This window comes from Micromesistius poutassou (assembly GCF_964030765.1).
Source record: "Micromesistius poutassou genome assembly, chromosome: 1".
Classification (NCBI taxonomy): Eukaryota; Metazoa; Chordata; class Actinopteri; order Gadiformes; family Gadidae; genus Micromesistius; species Micromesistius poutassou.
In genome coordinates this window covers 8224006-8242756 of record NC_140271.1, presented here as the reverse complement: position 1 = coordinate 8242756, position 18751 = coordinate 8224006, and the positions used below count along the sequence as shown (strand labels likewise).

At 41.6% G+C, this 18751-nt stretch overlaps 2 protein-coding genes across 2 annotated transcripts; one reads left to right on the top strand and one right to left on the bottom strand.

The window, feature by feature from the left end:
- Positions 1–3911: 3911 nt before the first annotated feature.
- On the top strand, positions 3912–10406 carry btr30 (bloodthirsty-related gene family, member 30; the record flags this gene model as incomplete). The annotated part of the gene is made up of 12 exons (XM_084488676.1): positions 3912–4031; positions 4677–5117; positions 5417–5521; positions 5941–6036; positions 6566–6799; positions 7537–7720; positions 7863–7952; positions 8113–8139; positions 8253–8279; positions 8677–8852; positions 9870–10025; positions 10215–10406. The coding sequence occupies 12 exons, from the start codon at positions 3912–3914 to the stop codon at positions 10404–10406; spliced, it is 1848 nt and encodes a 615-aa protein (XP_084344802.1).
- Positions 10407–12643: 2237 nt separating this feature from the next.
- On the bottom strand, positions 12644–17932 carry ube2m (ubiquitin conjugating enzyme E2 M). The gene is made up of 6 exons (XM_084488701.1): positions 17590–17932; positions 15660–15754; positions 14799–14837; positions 14442–14545; positions 14188–14251; positions 12644–13675 (listed from the first exon to the last, which is right to left on the bottom strand). Exons 1-6 carry the CDS (start codon positions 17702–17704, stop codon positions 13535–13537), a joined length of 558 nt encoding a protein of 185 aa, XP_084344827.1. The 5' UTR covers positions 17705–17932; the 3' UTR covers positions 12644–13534.
- Between the last annotated feature and the right edge of the window lie 819 nt (positions 17933–18751).

Here is an 18751-nt window from a genome sequence, read left to right as displayed (position 1 = left end):
GTCATGGTGGTGGTTTCTGTAGGTGAAGAAATATTGTACCTTGGCTCTGAAAGGACAGATGTTTGACTTGAAGTCGAGATGCACAAAGGGTGTGGCTTCATCTCCATTAATCCCCACCTCTCCCGTTCACGTGCACTACGTCCCCATGTGAGCTGTCCTTAAGCCTGACTCTGGGATACTGTAAACATCTCCAGAAGCTGTTCTTATGATTGACATTGTTGCTAAAACATAACTTGTTTTGGTAGCAACAATTACATACATTACACACAATCACACATTTTTCATATTGTGGTAAAACACTGTCAGCTGTTGCCATCTTAGTACAGGATATTTAGTAGGCTTCTTTTATTGTAAAGTGTCTTACAATACTTCAGTGCATACATTTATTAGCATGGGTGCCAGCCCCATTATGAATCAAACCCCTAACCCTGTTGTTAAAGCCAGGCTTAGGGGTTCATCCGTCAAAATAGTTTGCCAATGTATACATTTCAGCAAAGATTTACAAAACATCATGATTGACGCCATACTGTACTAGTTATCTACTGTTGTAGAGGGTACCACTCTGTTCCATACTGTTATTTATTTTTCAAATTGTTTCTATACTGTTCCATGCTGTTCTTTAATGATAGGGTCCCACACATTCAATTACTGTTGTATAGGCCCTACACTGTTCTTTATGTGCTAAAGGATACTGCATAGCCAGTGTCCATACAGTTTGATGTGGTCCTTACCTTTTTACATACTGTTTAATACTGTTCAATATAAACAGTCAAATGCTTTTGGGTCCTCCACTATTCCATACTGTTCTATGGGGTCCCATACTGTTCCTTCCTTACTGTCCATCCTCAATTTAGCCTTGCGATATGTTTAGGTTTGTCATCACCCATCAGTGCTCATTGCACTAAGCCATAACCTCGCCAAAAGAGCCTCTAAACAACGAACTGGACACAAGTTACCCGAAAAAGTGTGTTATTATGTGTGCAGGAGAGATTCCCTCAACAGCCACAGATATGATTAAGGTTACAGACATTACAGTTTCAATGCTCCTCCCTCATGCATGTGGTCACACTTGATTTGTCAATGGAATTTGTTGTTGTGCACAATGTGTAAACTGTGTAGAGGATTGGCTTGCTGCCATGTAGCGATCTTTATCATACGTGTGCCATTTCATTCTGGCATGCACAGGTGCAGTATTTATTTCCTGCAGCATGTGTAAACAAGTGTGTCATAGGGCATGTGGAACCGTCTAGTACAGACGAAATATGGGTCCCATGAATAAACTAGAAAAACCCAGACTTCTGCTTTTCGAGAAGTAGCTTCAGACGAACCAGATGACACTTTTGTTGTTGATGCTATCAAGGTGTGAAAAGATGATAACATATTTACTAAAGGTGGTAGACTGTGTGAAGAAGGACCTGCTCCTTCAAAACTTTATTTGAATTTCTTTCTTTGTTTTTTACTTGATCCCCTCAAGTAAATTGACTAGAGCAGATTGGCCTAGATAGTTTAAGGTACTTAAGGAACTTTATTGTAGGATAAAAAATTTATCGGACAGTTCTTTTTTTTATTTACAACATCCTACACTTTTTTTGTGTGCAAACAATAAAAAACAATAAATAATAATAATGAAAAATATCTACATAATAATAATAAATATAATAGTAATATAATAATAGTACATTCACATACATATGCTTAGGCCTACTTACATACATATACATCAGTACACATATACTCATCAAACGACACATAAAATATATATATATAAGTTAACTCTTCAAACTCTTCACGACTATCTTCAAAATTATTTAATTACAATCTATATATGTAAACCATTTATTCCACCGTTTCAAATGCTAGATTTCTTGAATTCCAATTCTACAAGTTATTCTTTCCATTTCTAAAATATTATTTATATTTGATTTCCAGTTGTTAAATGTTGGTGGAGTAGGTTTTAACCAGTTCCTCATTATCTGTTTCATCACTGCGATCCTAAGTATCCTAAACAAATATTTATCTATTTCTGATGTGAGTTCAGCCGGTGGTACACATTAAATGAAACATTTTGATTCAGGGGCCTGCTTAATTTGGAAATTTTTCATAATAGATAAATCGTAAATAATAAATCGTATTGAGGGATGCTCTTGAATGCCTTTTTTTTCTTTATTTTTTTCATTAATCATGTTGGTCATGATTAATAGGGTAGCCTATTACGGTATATACGAAAAGAAAATAATGGCTAGGATAAATTATAAAGGAGACTAAATGAGATACATTATAAAGGAGACACATAATTGGTGACTACTCCGGCAATGATTGGATGTTGTGGAAAGGCTTTTCTTCCAGTTATTATATGGACTTAAGTGGATCATCACGTTTCCATTCAAACATTTTGTGGAAACAGTCACTTAACGTCTGCAATTGGAATGCAGGCGATCCAGTCATCATTCTTATGAAAGGTTGAGCCACACACACACACACACACACACACACACACACACACACACACACTCTCTCTCTCTCTCTCTCTCTCTCTCTCTCTCTCTCTCTCTCAATTGAAAGACACGCTATATATATCTATCAGATATATTTTGTTTACTTTTGCAGTTTGTTTAATAAACTGCCCTAGGATGGATTCAATCTGTTGGTTTTGATCTGACGACCTGATCAGCTTAAAATGTAATTGGGCGCAGGTGGGTTAACCACGCACACTACCTGTTTACAACGGAACGGACGACCCAATCCAAATAGTAAGGAGTTATTTCTGCAAAAAGCGAGAAGTGAGGCGTATAAATGTGGCACCCAATCCTAGCGCAGTGGTCAATTGGAATAGTTGGATTGGACTTTATTTGAAACCCTAACCACACCACGTGCTGGTTACAGTGAAAAAAAAAAGAACACACACACAAGCCGTCCGTCAAGGTCCAACTAGTAGGCTATGCTATTTAACAAATTACAAAAAAACATGTCTACCTTGAAATGTAGCATTTGCAAATACACAGTAGCACCGTGTGCCACTCAAGATTAGAACCACAAACAAACTTTGGTTGACTCTATTTCTCGTCGTAGGCCTAGGCTATTTGGTGCTTCAGGTAGCTTGTGCACCATTGATAGCATCAAAATCAATGGCCGAAAAGAAAGTCACAATAGCGCTTTGTCACGCTGAGTAGCCTGTTTGGACCGTTTTAATGGACCTTTTGTGCTCCATTCGTGTTGTGTTGCGGAACAATTGCAAGTGGAATGTTGCTAAGCCTGAGTTTCAATGCACCAGCAAGTATTTTTAAAGTAGGCCTAACATTCATAATCATAAACTCATTATTTTAATTAAAAGGAAGCAACTTAAATTCATTTATAATGTCAAAACTATTTGGATTTATATTTGGAGCTAAGTTGGTTGTATATAGGGCTGGTTATGTCTTTTTTTGTAGTAGTAGTAGTAAGTTATTTCAGGGAAATATTATTTCTGGAATATGACATGAGCATGATATGGCATATCAACTTATTTTAAACAAATTAATTTGAACCCTAATCAGAAGATTTATTACATCTAGTGTAACCGACTTTGTAACCTTTTGCACACTTGTGGCCCTCTTTCAGTTGGCAGTGGACTATATCCTGGTAAATGGCAGATTAACTGATAATAGTTTATGGTCATGTCTAAAATACTATTTGGGCACATAATATGCATGTATATATACCAACAATGCTGGGTGTACAATGTACGGAAATAACACTTTCACAAATCTTACTTTGTATAAACCTTATGGCCCTACAGTTAATGTCATTCATTGTATGTCATTTTCAAAAAAATAACTAGATAAAAGGGTTGCAATGAATGTTATCCTAAATGTATTCCTCAAATGTGTTTTGTTGTTTTTAGATAATCTCTTTAGTTCACGGCAGCAGCCCAGATGGCAGAGGCACCGACAGAACCAAGCGACATCTTCTCGGAGCAAGAGTTGACCTGCTCTATCTGCCTGGACGTGTTCAGTGACCCCGTCTCCACACCCTGCGGACATAACTTCTGCCAGGTAGGCATACAGCTGCTCCAGGTTGATGAAGACCAAGGCGTAGGACCCTCTTCTCATTGACGTGAAGTAGTTGCAGAGGTGAAGTCAGATGTTGCGGGTGTGGGTGTTCGTCTCCTAGCCAAAGCAGTGGGTTACATCTCCAATGTCTCCAAGCGTCTGCTAGATTACTAAAGAATATGAAATAAAGTGTTGATCTACTTCTAGTGAGATGTTAGAAGCTGGCAGTAGTTCTGTAACAGGTCAAGTTTCTGGTCCTCATATTCTCGCCTTAGCATGAGAATGAAATATGTGCAGGGATATTTGATGGAAACTCAACAGAAGACTGACCATTGGTACTGCTGTGGAGGCAAAGGATCTAGGCTAGACTCATTTATAACTTGAAATGAGGGTTGTAGCAGCTCTTGTAGCAGACGGTCAAAATGAACAATCAGCCTTTTTTAAATATTTTCTTTAAATTAATAATTGTTGTTGCCTAACAATGATGTTGATTACATAAACCACACTGTTAGTGTGCCATTAGACACTCCACCATTCAGTAGTCTTGGGCTATGGTTAGTTGATGTGGTCAGCTGCCCGATGTAATCGTAGTCAGCTCCCATGTTGTAATCCTGCCGCGTCACATCGCTCCCTCTCGTCCTTCCCCAGGCCTGCATCGGGGGGTACTGGGCCTCCAGTCGCGTGTGCACCTGTCCACTCTGCAAAAGACAGTTTGAGGAGCGGCCCCTCCTCAACATCAACAGAGTCTTTGCCCTCATCGCGGATAAATACAAGCACTCCCGCTACGGAACCCCGCTAAATACGGGGCCCCCCACGGCCACCGGTGGATACGAAGAGCAAGCGGGGACATGTGCCTACGCTGCGACAAACCCCTTTGCGCCACCGGACCCGGGAATGGTGGTGAACTGCGACATATGCACCGGGGTGAAGCGGGCGGCTGTGAGCTCGTGCCTCGTGTGCACAGCGGCCTACTGCGATGAGCACGTGCAGCCGCATCTGACGTCTGCGTTCTATGCCTCCCACAGCCTGTTGGACCCCCAGGAGGCGCTGCGTGGACGCACCTGCGCCGAACACAAGCACCTGCTGGAGGTGAGGACTGACGGCGACCACGTGAACGTGATTGAAGCGCTGTGGTCATTATTGGTTGGGGCAAAGCCACCTCAAAATTTAAAACTACTGACATGACCTACGTACAAGACCCGTGTACGTAACATCATTCCACACATTTCTTGTTCTATTGATGGTAGTTTTAAAAACTTTTGAATGGCAAGAAACCCACTGAAATTCATTTGAGATCATGAAGCATATTTTCCTCCAAAATGTGGGCGTTTTTTAATTTCCCCCACAATGTCAACCTAATGAAATTCCCTTTGACTTTGTAACCTCAGGTGTACTGTAGGACGTGCCAGAGCTGTGTCTGTGGCATCTGTGTCTTGGGGGAGCATCGCACTCACCAAACTGTCTCCGTTCAGACAGAGAGACTTTACAAACAGGTGGGAGAGGGAGCGAGAAAATCAAATAATGCAAGTGAAGGAGATGGAGAATAAGGCATATAAAGGCCTAATATTTATATAGTTTCAACATTGTAGCATGTAATGGATACCTAAGTCACTTCGACACCTACGCATGCATAAGGGCCAACAATGTATATTGTCATATACTGTCAATAATGTTTACGAAGATGGATGAAGAATTACTATTTTCAGTGTGTAACCATTTCAATTATTAATTTATAGTCTTTTAGATGATTGTGTTGTATTTTTATGCTATTATTATTGTGTCTCATGTTGTATCTTATTTTGTTTATAATATTGCTGCAGTAGTCAATTGATGGTGAAATAGCAGTTAATACATGCCAGACTATGGTTCTCTACATTTATTCGTCCGCCTGTCCATCCACCTCTTTATCTAGAAACTGTTATCCAGGTCCGAGTTGGAGATAGTGAACCGCATTGAGGGGAAGAATGGTCGTCTGACGGGGCTGAAACAGCAGCTCCATTTCGTCACGGTAGGGCTGAATCTCCTTCTTTGGCTTCAGAAGACTGTATGTATGAGCCTGGTAACCAGACTAATCTGCAAGCTCATATTTGATTTGCTCTGGCATATCCAGCAGACTTTGACTGTATAGAGGAGGGCCTGTATGGGAACACCGTTGAGATGGATGCCGATGATGTGTCACACATTTTATTGCTCCGATCGGTTGTAGGTCGATCCAGGGGCCTTTTGGTTGGCTTGATTATGCCTCTTGATAATCAAAAAATGAACTGAGGTTGTAGACTAATGCACTTGGCGAATTGGTCTAGCGATGTCAGGCTAAACATGTCTTTAAATTATTGTTACTCATTGTTACGGTGGTATTATTTATTCTTAGAACCTACTACCATCCGGCTTGAGAGTAAAACTCCCTAACCACTCGACTAGACTATTTTGCCCAACTATCACGATACCAGCCATGGCTTCTTATATGCAAGTGATCAGGCATACATTGTTTGTTCGCGTGTGACCTTGAATCCTGAATGGCTGCTTGTGAATCGCAGAACTACGCCAACGGAGAACACGCAGAGGTGGAGCAGCTCCTCTCTGAGCTGTCCGAGTCCATGGAGAGCATCCGGGCCCTCCTGCTGGGCAGGATGCAGACCAAGAGGGACGCCGTGGTGACCAAGGGTGAGGGGATGGTGAGCCGCTTGGAGGCGGAGTTAAGCCAGCTGGTGGAGAGGAGGGCCCTAATGGACACCCAGGCCACCAGCCAAGACCACATTGGATTCCTGCAGGTAGAAAACCCACACCCCACACCAGGGGCCATCTAGGAAAGGGTAACCGTGAGGGGGAGCTATATCTTCTCCATCAGAGGTCTTCCATAGGGGGTTCGCAGAGTGACTGCAGGGGGTCCCTGAAATTATTATATCCCAAACTTATTTTTCTTCCAAATATTGTTATATGTACTTATACATGTATTTATACAATGCTAAGCCATTGTGCCACTTTTATGCATGGCACTATCGGCCGCACTACACATTATTATTGGCCTGTTTGAAAAGCAACACAATTGTATACAATATGTAATAGGAGGTCCCTCAACCATGTCACGGTGGAGGGATTAGAAACAGTGGAGGTTCATCCCTACTCAATATGGTTAACAATCGCCCCCTGCTGTACACAGCAATAAGGTTCTGATGGACTTACCCCAGAGGCTGTTCTTTTACCACCTACTTTGTCTTTCAGAGAAGTGCCTTTGAAAGTCTTCAAAATGGAATCCCTGTCCATCTAAAGCACTATGAATGCTTGTGTTTGATCCAGCGGTTAACTTGCATGGCCACTGCTACAATCTCCTACTTTTGTTTAATTTGCAAAACAATGTATGCAAAGCCCAATCCTCCTCAGATCCTTCACACAGATTGGAGGAGACCACATTTACCACGAGGAGGAGTCCTATTAACCCTGACAATATTTATACAAGATCTTTTCCATCCCCTCGGTGTGGTGTGGTGTGTGTGTGTGTTTTGCGTAGAACTTCGACAAGACCATGGCTCCTCTGGCTGCAGCAACAGACCCACAGGAGCAGGTGGAGGTGGAGTCCCAGCTGTCGCTGCACTTCAACCTGTCGGAAATAAAGAGCGCCCTGACGGACGTGAGGGAGAAGATGGACGAGATCCGCACAGGGAGGCCCCGCTCCAGAGGCTCCAGGGGATCCAGTAATGCACTCGTTCATTAATGAATTCATCAGTTTTGCTATTTAGGCGCTTAAGTTGGCCTTTTAACGTCAATGCTGTGGACCTCTGGCGTTCACCTCGCTATGAAGCATTGACGTCTGTGTGTGTGTCTCCCTGCTTCCAGTCTCCTCCGGGGAGAGGGATATGAGTGACGCCATGTCCGGCTTCAGAGGAAGCAACTCCAATCTGAGGGCCAGCCAGTGGTCTCTGAAAGGTAAGCTAGGACTCCACCAAACTCTATTTCAAATAACAACAAATGACAGTTTGACCAACTAACCTTCTACATTGTGGTAAGGGCTAGGTCTATCCAAAGGTCAATCCTTAGTATGGAAAGTATCTCACTTCAACTCACTTCAACTCGCTTTCTCTTCCAGATGTGAAGAAGATCAAGGCCGGAGCAGGTGTGTGTCAGAGTGTCGTTTTCACAAATCGTCTGTAACATAATGTTTTAGACACTTTGGATAAATAGTGGTATAAAAGCTGTTGACCACAGCATTATGTTGTTCTGTTTCAGGCCTCAGAAAGATCCTACCCTACATGGGTGAGTATTGCCTTTGGTTATCCAACCAAGTCTTATTCTTAAAAATGTACTGTCAAAAGTGTAAAAGTATTCACTTTTAACAGTTGTTTATATTAGAATTGGCCTACCAAGTGGCTGGGTGGCCCAACACACAATTGTGCATGTAGCACCTTGTAGGGACCCAGGATGGATCCCGTCTGTGGTCCTATGCTCTTCCTTCTCTTCTCCAACCCGCTAACTTTCTCTCTTCATTGCTCCATACATAAAAGCACAAAATGGCCTATACCAATATATTAAAACAAAACGTGTGCTTACCTAGCCCAAATTACCGGTTGTATCAACAATGAACACCACAACACATAAAGCAAATGCATATTGGACAGACTTATGAATATCAATGTTGACTTCCTGGCTACAGAGGATGTGACGCTGAACCCAGTGACGGCGTACCCCTTCCTAGTGCTCTCTGAAGACCGGAAGCAGGTGAAGAGGGGGGAGAAGATCCAGTTCTATAGGAACAGCCAGCAACGCTTTGACATCTGGTCCTGCATTCTCGCCAAGGAGGGCTACGACACTGGACGCCACTACTGGGAGGTAAAGGATCCCAGAGGTCCCAGGCTTTGAGCCAGGGGTACCAGACTAACTGATGATGGTTATCGTTGTTGAAGTCCAGACACTGCTCGTTCGCTTAGTTTTTTTTTTGGTTTAAAAAATGTATTGGGATGTATATAGGACTAGCCGAAGGTACTGCTTTAAATCCATAATCTCCATAATGTTAGGTGGTCCCCTAAGCCTTAATGACAAGTATGTGATCTAACTAGTTGCAGTTGGGTTGACAGTGTTAATGATTTAATGGTTTATTAGTTAATGGTAGTACTCTGAATCTGCTTTATTGGCCAAGTGCAATTGGGGGGAGTTTCAGTTCATGACGAACAAGGATCCCTACTCTGCCTCAGATAGGCTTACCATAACCCAACATATCACTCCAAACACCTAAACCTAGCCAATCAGGGATGGGTCTTGCAGCAAGTGTGGCATGAAAACCAAAAACTGCTGCTGCAGCCACATTTTCGGACAAAAATGACTGCCCAGCCAAGGCCATTGACAAACGTCAATAATCATATCTAGTGGTTTGTATTGAAAGTAAAATACTATTAATAAATACCACCTGTGCAAAAGGAGGTCCTTAAACAAATTGCCCAGTGGGCTGCACATTAATCTCCATGGGCATGAGCTTCCAGACCCCTCTCTCCCTAGTCTCATCAGATTTTGGATTAATATCTAAAGTCTGATAGCAGACAGTTAACAGGCCTATCATTTTCTTTAGCTTAATTTTTGTTCGGACCAATCATGATGCTAGAGGCAGTGATCGGTAGTGTAAACGCATAATTGGCTATTAACAGCAATCACAAACTCGGCCAGCACTAGTAATCAACACCTGGTCACTGTAGAAATGCTTATTATATAGATTATCTCCTTAATGAAACAAGGCGTAACTTTCGGTCCAGGCAATCTCCCCCAAGAAGTTCTGATGTAGGGTGGAAGGACTGCTGGATGTGAGATTATCCTCTCCCTAACCGTGTTACCCATTCCTGTCCTCTCTCACCCTAGGTGAGTGTTGGGGATGGTAAGGACTGGAAACTGGGGGTTGTTTCCGAGTCAGCCCAGAGGAAGGGCCTGTTTGACATGAGTCCCTCCAGTGGCTACTACGCCCTCTGGTGGAGCGGAAGTCAACTCCGTGCCCTCACAACTCCTCCACTCACCAAGGTCAGTTGCACAACTGAACTGATGTAAGGTGTACTGTATGATCATAACTTGTTAACATTGTAATTGTATCTCTCCATCTGTTTGTCAGAAACAGATGGTAATAATACCACTCATTTATGGTATGGAAGAGACAATGCTGCCTGTATTCTGTGTTCCTCTTCATCCACCTCTCATACATCGGTCCCACAGGTGAAGATATCGTCCAAGTTACGCAAGGTGGGAGTGTTCCTGAGTGTGGAGGAGGGCCAGGTGTCCTTCTACAATACCAAGACAGGCTCTGAACTCTACTCCTTCAGGGGATCAGAGTTCACCGAAAGGATGTACCCATTGCTAGGCACGGGCGATAAGGAGGTCCCACTGGTGCTCTTGACCGTCCAGTGAAATAAGGGCCATATTGGGGTGGGGGGATATACTACTTTTTAGGTTGGCTGACCAAGCGTTTTTTATATGTCCTTCAGTGAATAAAACAATAAAGACAAGTTTGAAGGTTGTGTTTATGTTTATTTATTTGGGGATTTAGGGGCAGGATTTGAATGGCTCCCAAAGACTATTGTTTAGCATGGGTGAGGTTTAAATCAAATAATGGTTTAGGACAGAAAGGGAGAAGTAAGGCTTGTGTTTGTTGATATTGAGACTACATTAAAGGGTTGAGCAGTGGGTCATAATGCAACTGGGCCATCATAGCCAAACATTACTATATATAGTCTATTGCTATAGATCAATATAACATGAGAACAAGAAATAACATTATTGATATTCAAATCAAAGCAAATGTGGATTGTCTGTGTTATTGTCGAACAGTCTGCTTCCTGTGGTAAGTTCCTGTTTTTCTGTCTTTGCTGTTAATGTTCCAATATATTGTTTGTAAGGAGACTGCTAACTTCCTGCCAACAAAAGTTAAGAGGAACAGGTCCTTTCTCAATTTGTGTCCCAACTTTTCCAATGATTTACTGGCTGGTTAAAAACAATGTGGTTATGCTTTATAAAGTTGTTCTAAACTGACCCAAAGTGTTTGTTTTTCTTGGTATGAGCTTCAGGGAGCTTCAGGGATGCTTTGATGTCCTGTTATTTGACATTTGTGTTAATAGTACAATGACCACAAATCATAAATCAAGGTGCATTGTGGTCAAAAGAACACCCTTAATATTTGGGCTTGAAAGGATGAATATATCATTAACTTTAAACTGAGGTGGAAAACGCTAAAACATTGTTTGCAATCATGTCCGTCTCTGCAAAATCATACAAAGAAATGGCCTTTGAACCAATAAAATCCAACAAACTGAAATGGTGTGAAAAAAGAAATGAGTTGCCACTGAGCCAAACATCAAACTACAGTCTCTTTTAGAATGATTATGACCAGCTAAGAATTAGTTTTTTAGAAAATGTCACATTTACACTGTTATGAGTTCAACGGTGTGTCATATCATGGTTAATAACTGCTATTGAAACTGCAGATTGACTTTAAGCCAAGTTTCCTGCGGTTATCAATGTTGCCTCAAATTGTTTCAGCCACAACAAAACAATAAATAAAACAGGTTTCTGTGCTTGGTTCATGTAGTCACAAACAATTGGATTTTAATGCTTCCAATGCATAAATCCTTAATAATCCATTTCATGTTAAATGTGTATGATATGGTAATACATATACACATCCATCATGGCCAACTTGGTGCTACCAGGCTGTGCAATATTATTGGTTTCACACTATTTTCTACACAAATGCATTTTGGCAAAGCTCTTTACGTGAACCAGCAAGGGATATTTGTAACATGAGCCTCACTATAGACCCTGGCGAATTGGCAAAAACCATGCCCTTAGTAGAGGATGATCAGAGACCCAGAGCTTTCGAGTTCCATCTCCATTTCCATGGAGACGGTTAAGAGGAGCTTGGCCAACCAGGCTACAGGTACTACGGCAGCAGTACTGATACAACATGCACAGGTTTGACTTGATCTTAAAATAGGCGCTAGAACAGAAAAAGGCACACTTTTACCCAATTCACTTCAAGTATGGTTGATTAAAATCCTCTTTTATAACCAAGTTATTAAACTAGGTTGCGGTGCACTTTTATCTAGTTTACTGTACACATTCATAATGTCCTTTCACTGTTATCTGCCAACGTGGTCTTAATAAAACACATGACACACAGAACTACCAAAATAAATACAGGTTTCTTATCAGTGTTCTAGGGCTTTGTCCGGTAGTGCCTACATGGATGTTACAATATGTATAATCATTCAAGTTCATATTTTATTTAACATAATTCATATTGCAGTCAATGTGAACAGCTGGGGTTTCAATATACACATTAGTATTGTAACATTTTAAGCCCCTCCCCATTTAATGACCACACCCACCCCATCCCTACTCATACAATCCCAACCTCCACGGTAAACTGCCGTGGTCCCACCCACACCCAAAAGAAAACAATAACAGTGAAACAAATATGACTCCATTCCCACAGAAGTCCTGTTATTATGACATTACTGCTCTTGTCTGTCTGTCAACTTCCCCCTTTGAGCCTGCAGCCTGTGTGTGTAAAAGCATTTATTTTGTACATGTGATCATGTTGAGTGTGTAGCAGCAAGTGCAGATCTCAATTGGCTGTTATTGGTGTGTGTGTGTGTGTGTGTGTGTGTGTGTGTGTGTGTGTGTGTGTGTGTGTGTGTGTGTGTGTGTGTGTGTGTGTGTGTGTGTGTGTGTGTGTGTGTGTGTGTGTGTGTGCGCGTGTGTGCGTGTGTGTAGAGTGAATTAAGTTTTGCCTCCTCCCATTGGTTCGTGCTCACTGAATACCTCTGACCATACCAGTGAGTATTAAGGAGAACGGGAGCGACCTGTCTGCCGGTTTGTCTGTCTTGCTTTGTCTGTCTTCCTAAAGTCAGTCAGTCAATGAGTCTCTAATCCACAAAAAAAGAACAACAATGTGGGCACCATCATCATCATCATCATAATCAGTGTGAGCGCCGTAAGCAAATGATGAACTCACTCAGGCCACCTCCAACTTCACCCACCACCTTCATCCTACCCCTCCGTCCAGCTCCCACCCCAGAACCCCACCCAGCTACTCCAACACACCAATCCCCCCACCCGGAACATATACCCTGCAAACGATGGAGTCAGATACGTGTGTGTCTGTTAGCGTGTGTGTATGAGAGTGTGTGGATTTCTGTCAGATTATGCATGTGTGTGTGCGGTGGTGGCCCTACAGAAGGGTGTAAACAGTAGAATGCGTCTAGTAAGTACAGAAGAGGGCTGGGCTGGGTGGGGTGGGGTGGGGTGGGCGTGGGTGGTTTTTCTTCTTCAACCTCCTTTGAAAAATAATAATAATCAAAAACTGAAAAGCGTCTTTGTGGCGTGCTAGCTTCTGCTCGCCGCTGTTTTGCCGAGCAGGGCAGAAAAGGGAGGGGTGGGTGGCATCGACTGGTTGGGCTTGGGAAGGGAGGATGGGGGCCCAGTCGAGGAGAGTTGGGGTGATTTGGGGGTGGGTTGAGTTGGTAGTTGTTGACGAGCTATTTCAGACACCTCTCAAAGTAGGTTGCCCCCACGTAGCCCCCCCGCAGTGAGCGCTGCACGTTCTGCTCAAAGAGCCGCCGGTTGGTCTGCAGAACCTCCGCTGCCTCCTTGTTCAGTGGGTCTTCTGGGTTGGGCTCCTGGAAACCAAAAGGAAGAGTGGATTAGATTGGATTCCACTGTCATTGCACTAAGGAGAGGAATGGAGATGTGGGAGGGGGAGAGGAACAGAGATATGGGAGGGGGAGAGGAACAGAGATATGGGAAGGAGAGAGGAACAGAGATGGGGGAGGGGGAGAGGAACAGAGATGGGGGAGGGGGAGAGGAACGGGATACAAGGATTGGAAGGGGTTATTGGGGGGGGGGGGGGGTTGGGAGGCGAGAGGAGCAGATCTCAGAGAAGTCAACCGGTGGAGACGATTTGGAGACGTGTAAAAGGAAGGAACAGGAGGAACAGAGTAGCATGGAAGAGACAGTGACAGAGAAAGTGAAAGATTAAGTAGATTAAGGAAAGGAGAAGGGGATGTGATATGAGTAGAAAGGACGAGCACTGGTACAGGCCCACCAGAAATGTTGAGTAATTTGTGTGCAGTGCAGTAGTTGGGCTGTCTAGAGCCCTGAGAGACAAAATCTTAATGAATGCGCTACTCACTAGAAACAGATACTGTAAGCCATAGATAATGGAATTTATTGTCAACACTGGCTTCCAGTCCTCTCTGGAAATGGAAAAGACAAAAAACAACATATTAGCCAAATCAATTCCCAAACTACAGACATGCCCGGGCACAACGCAAGACTTTGCCCATTAGCTGTGGCTATGGATGGCATAGCATTGCCTCTGTGCAGTGCTATGGAACCTAGTGTCAGATACTATAGGCCGAGACTGACAGAGTGTATTACACATACCTTAAGATATTTAGGCAGACGTTTCCTTCCAGGTCAATGTTGGGGTGGTACACCATGGTCTCACACTTCACCTTTGGTGGGTCATGGGGATAACCCTGTCCTACCTGAGAATGCACAAACACACGCACAAATTATATTCCAAGAATTAGGATCATAATCGGCTACAGAATAATGGCATTCTAGCATATTAATGGTTATTAACATTTATTATCTTGTTTGTTATTCTAGAAAGGGGAGGAAATAAGAGCGGAGTTATAAGAGGTATAAACTTAAAGAAGGAGTTGCAGAGAGAGAGAAACAGATGAAAAAGAATCACGTAGTTATATGATGATTGATTCAAACAAAAGTGCAACCTACCTTAAAGCTGAACACAAACTTGCCGCCTTTGTAGAAGCCCTGAGACAAAAAGAAAACCACATGAGGCGATATTTACATGATTGATTTAGATTCTCCCTGTTACAGAAATTTTAAAGATTCAGCCCATACTACCGGTGTACACCTACTAATAGACATCTTGTCAGCTTGGGAAAGAAACAGTTATACGATATTATCTGTTTCACGTTGTTGAGACATTTAAAGTGATGGACAACAGAAATCGGTTATTAACTTCTTATAATAGGTTAAGGGTTATCAAGGTGGGCATCAAGCATTAAGCATCAGAAAATTAAGTTCCATGAAATCCATTGCATCACCATTTATCTCAGTTTATTGATTTCCTTATATCACTTCAAGCTGATTTAATGGAGTCTTTGTCAACTCCTGGCTACGTAGACAAGTGGGTGACCAATTGCTGTACACTTACGTGTCCGAGCCAGGCCAATGACATTATGTGATGATGCAGCTGAATGAAGCTATAGCGTTTCCAGCTTTGAAGAAGTGCAAAATACACAGCGAGGGAGGGGGGGCATTCAAACTACACTCAATTATTTTTCCAAGGTAGTTTTTATTTTGTTTTTATCAAGAGGGGTTTTAATTAAAGTTATTTCAACATGACATTTATATATATATAATGGGGTTATAATCAAGACATTGAAGGAAGACTCTGAACAAAGCCTAACTAGCACTAGTGAGGTGCTCCAGACTGGCAGGAACTAGAACCATCCTCAAACAAGTACAGCAGACTGTTAGCAAACAATGCATTAGCCTAATGAGAACCTGGGAACAAGCCAAACAAACACAGACCCTCCCTTTCCCAGACACACAAACAAACAAACACACCTCATCTGGTGAGATGATGAGTCTGAAGTTGAGAAGGTCATCGTCGTCCGGGAAGTTTATCTCACACGTCTTTGGCAGGTTCAGCTCATTGATGTCTGAGAGAGCAAGCGAGATCAGCAAAGACCACATAAATTCAAACGAGACAGGAAAATAAATAAAGTAACTTAGTTCAGTCTATCCAGTCCTCCTAGTGAAATTAACTCACTACATCCTGGGGCTTGGTTCTAAATGTCAGTTTTGACCACGTTAAGTTGAAAGACTCAGTCACTTCAGAACAGGAAGTATTCTCTTAAGGGAGAAAGAGGACAGTTCATCTCATTTATATACCCTAGAAAGGTTTAAAGAAAGGTTTTACTGATCCTCTTGGTTGTAAAAGTCCTTATATCAAACAATCAAATGTAAATTCATAATTTCCATCAGAATGGAACATTTACCAAATTCAATCAACGTCATCAAATGTGGTGAGGTAATAAGTGATTTTAGGAACTATTCAGGTTTCTGAGTGTATTAAGGGTCAAATTAATCCATAACTCGATAGGAATGGCTGGCCATTCAGAACATAAGATAGGAAGTTTAACTTCCTCCTTCCAAAATGTGAATATGCAGTACTGCCTGGTCTATCCAGTTGTTTGCTCTATATTATTCAAGGCTTGTGCTGATTGTGAAATTAGAGGTTTTGGAAACTAGATGCTTTTGGAGTTTAATAGGATCTGTCAAAAGTGTCCAACCTTCATTAGTGACTAATGGGAGAATATTCTGCACTATCCATCTTTCTTATTAAGAGCAACAAATGTGTCAACAAATGTGTTTGGCTATGAGAATTGATATTATCATATCAGCTCACATTTAACAAAAACAAAGCAAATTGTTCTAAAAATTATGTAAACTACTATAGCAAACGATCACAGCTGCATGGACATTTTCTACATTGGTTGTAGGCTTATGTGTTGTCAATCATATGAGTGGAGGACATCAAAGTAATAGCATTCATCTTCAGTTGATTGGCACATGTATAACCCAGTACAACATCTCAAGTTATCCGATTCTAAAACGAAGTTTTCCTACCAGTATATGACAACTGTTTGATATGAAATAGGTATATATACAAGGAAGATAATAATGCAATAAAGAACAGCCGGGAAACAAGTATACATTTATAGATGTGACAGTTGATTAACCAATCTTTTTTTAGTTCTGTTTCCGATGTCTAAATTGAATCTAGAGATATGAGGGTAATACAGGATATTTCGGTTGTGTTGTGTTTCAATCGAATCATTTTGAAGTCTAACAAGTATAAAAGAAAAAGGATCCCCAAATTAATATTTAGTCGAAACCCGTAGCATACGTCAGTCGAATATTGACGTGGTGTTATTGACAGATGTTTTGTTTTTAATACAAATTGAAAAGACTGTCTGTATACGTAGGTAACATATCAAGAAGTGTAATATAACATTCGCTGGATAGCTTATAAACAGGCTTTGTTCTTACAGCCTTGACATTCTGAACATGTTCAATTAAAAATAAATAGTTCGCGGTTAAGTAACAGCAAAATTATTGGTTTATCTCCTTTGACAACGACTTAAAAGACTGTCATTGACGGTGTATGAGCTGGCAGCTGTATGCCCTATGCTGCCTCACTTTGAAAAGCTTCTAAAAAAATGTTGATTTCAAGGTTTTCGTATTGTTTTCCAATATAGCTTGCCACCGTTGGCTAGTAGCATTTCAAGCTAATGCTAGCATTCTAGCTAGCGCCAATCTCATGTAACAATAGTGTCTTACAGCGTATGTATCAATATCAACAGTGTGGTTCTGCTTATAGAAACCTAGTATAGGTTAGGGCAATACTAAAACTCTTTTTGTGGTATAAACATGGTACCAGATAGGCCAGCACAGCTGACTAAACAACTAGCTGCAGCGGCAACAAGCCTACCTTTCTGTATCCGAAGCTGGGCCGCACTTGCTTTTTTACCCCCGGCTCCTGTTCTGTTTCCTCCAGCAGATTCTTCGTCTTTCTTCTGCTGCTTTAGGGTAAAGAGCTTAATCATCTTCAATTATTTGCTATTGTAGTATCTATATTTATGTCCCGTAAACACACACACACCCACACACACACACACACACTGGTTTTATGCCGTTAATCTTTGGGGGAGCCAAATCACTGTAGTGCACCGTAACGTTGTTGGAGCCGGTGCGTCTCAAACTAATTACAAGGGAATACTGCTGTAGTAGCTATGTGGCTAGTTTAGCCCGGCTAGCGCGAGAGGGCTAGGAGGACAGGCGCTGCTGCTGGGGAGAGTGAGCAGAGCGAGGAGTGATGTCAAAACCCTTCAATCCGACGTATGATTTGCCATAACATGTTTTATTATGTTAAGGTTATCCTAAGACACGTTCACTGTAAAATAATAAAAAAAACTTTTTATTGTCCGCTTTGTGATTTGAATTTGGGTTTTAAAGTTATCAACTTCCAAACTGTTACAAGTATTTGTTTTGTGGAACACTGCCCAATATTTGATAAATTAATGCCAATGAACATGACTTACAAAAGATCGCATGTGTCATTCCAATTAATTTTGACTAGAACATTTCTAATATTCTTTTATTTTATTTGTCCTTTCTTCTAGTCCTATGCATAATCCTATGCACTTGTTATATTGTTTTCCAAATTGACATTCAGTAAATTCGTTAAAATGTGTGCATAAAATCTAACGCAAAATGCTAAATATGACGAGGATGATTATATGATCAAACATGATAAATATATTAAACACACACACAAGCACGCGTGCGCACACACTGACACGCACAAGAGTAGGCTCATATATGGGTAAACAAAACATGCAGCGCATCACAACAACTAAACTACAAATCCAACAATGCTTCACGATCATGACGTCTGAACAGGAGGGGCTTGCATATTTTGCACCCATATTTTATTATCAATATTTATTTATTTTATTTTTTTCCAGGGCAAAAATGGAGAACGATACTCACCTATGTGATGTAATGTGAACACAGGGGATTTTACCCTGTCATATTGCTCTTATCAGATCATTGACCCCATAGATTATAAAACACGTAACAAAAGCGCCACA

Coding starts and splice junctions, on each gene's coding strand:
- ube2m (XM_084488701.1), bottom strand. CDS start 17,704: ATGATTAAGCTCTTTACCCTAAAGCAGCAGAAGAAAGACGAAGAATCT. Junction 14,546..14,798: donor AGTTTGTGTTCAGCTTTAAG/GTAGGTTGCACT, acceptor GTGCATTCTCAG/GTAGGACAGGGTTATCCCCA. Junction 13,676..14,187: donor GCTTACAGTATCTGTTTCTA/GTGAGTAGCGCA, acceptor TTTGGTTTCCAG/GAGCCCAACCCAGAAGACCC.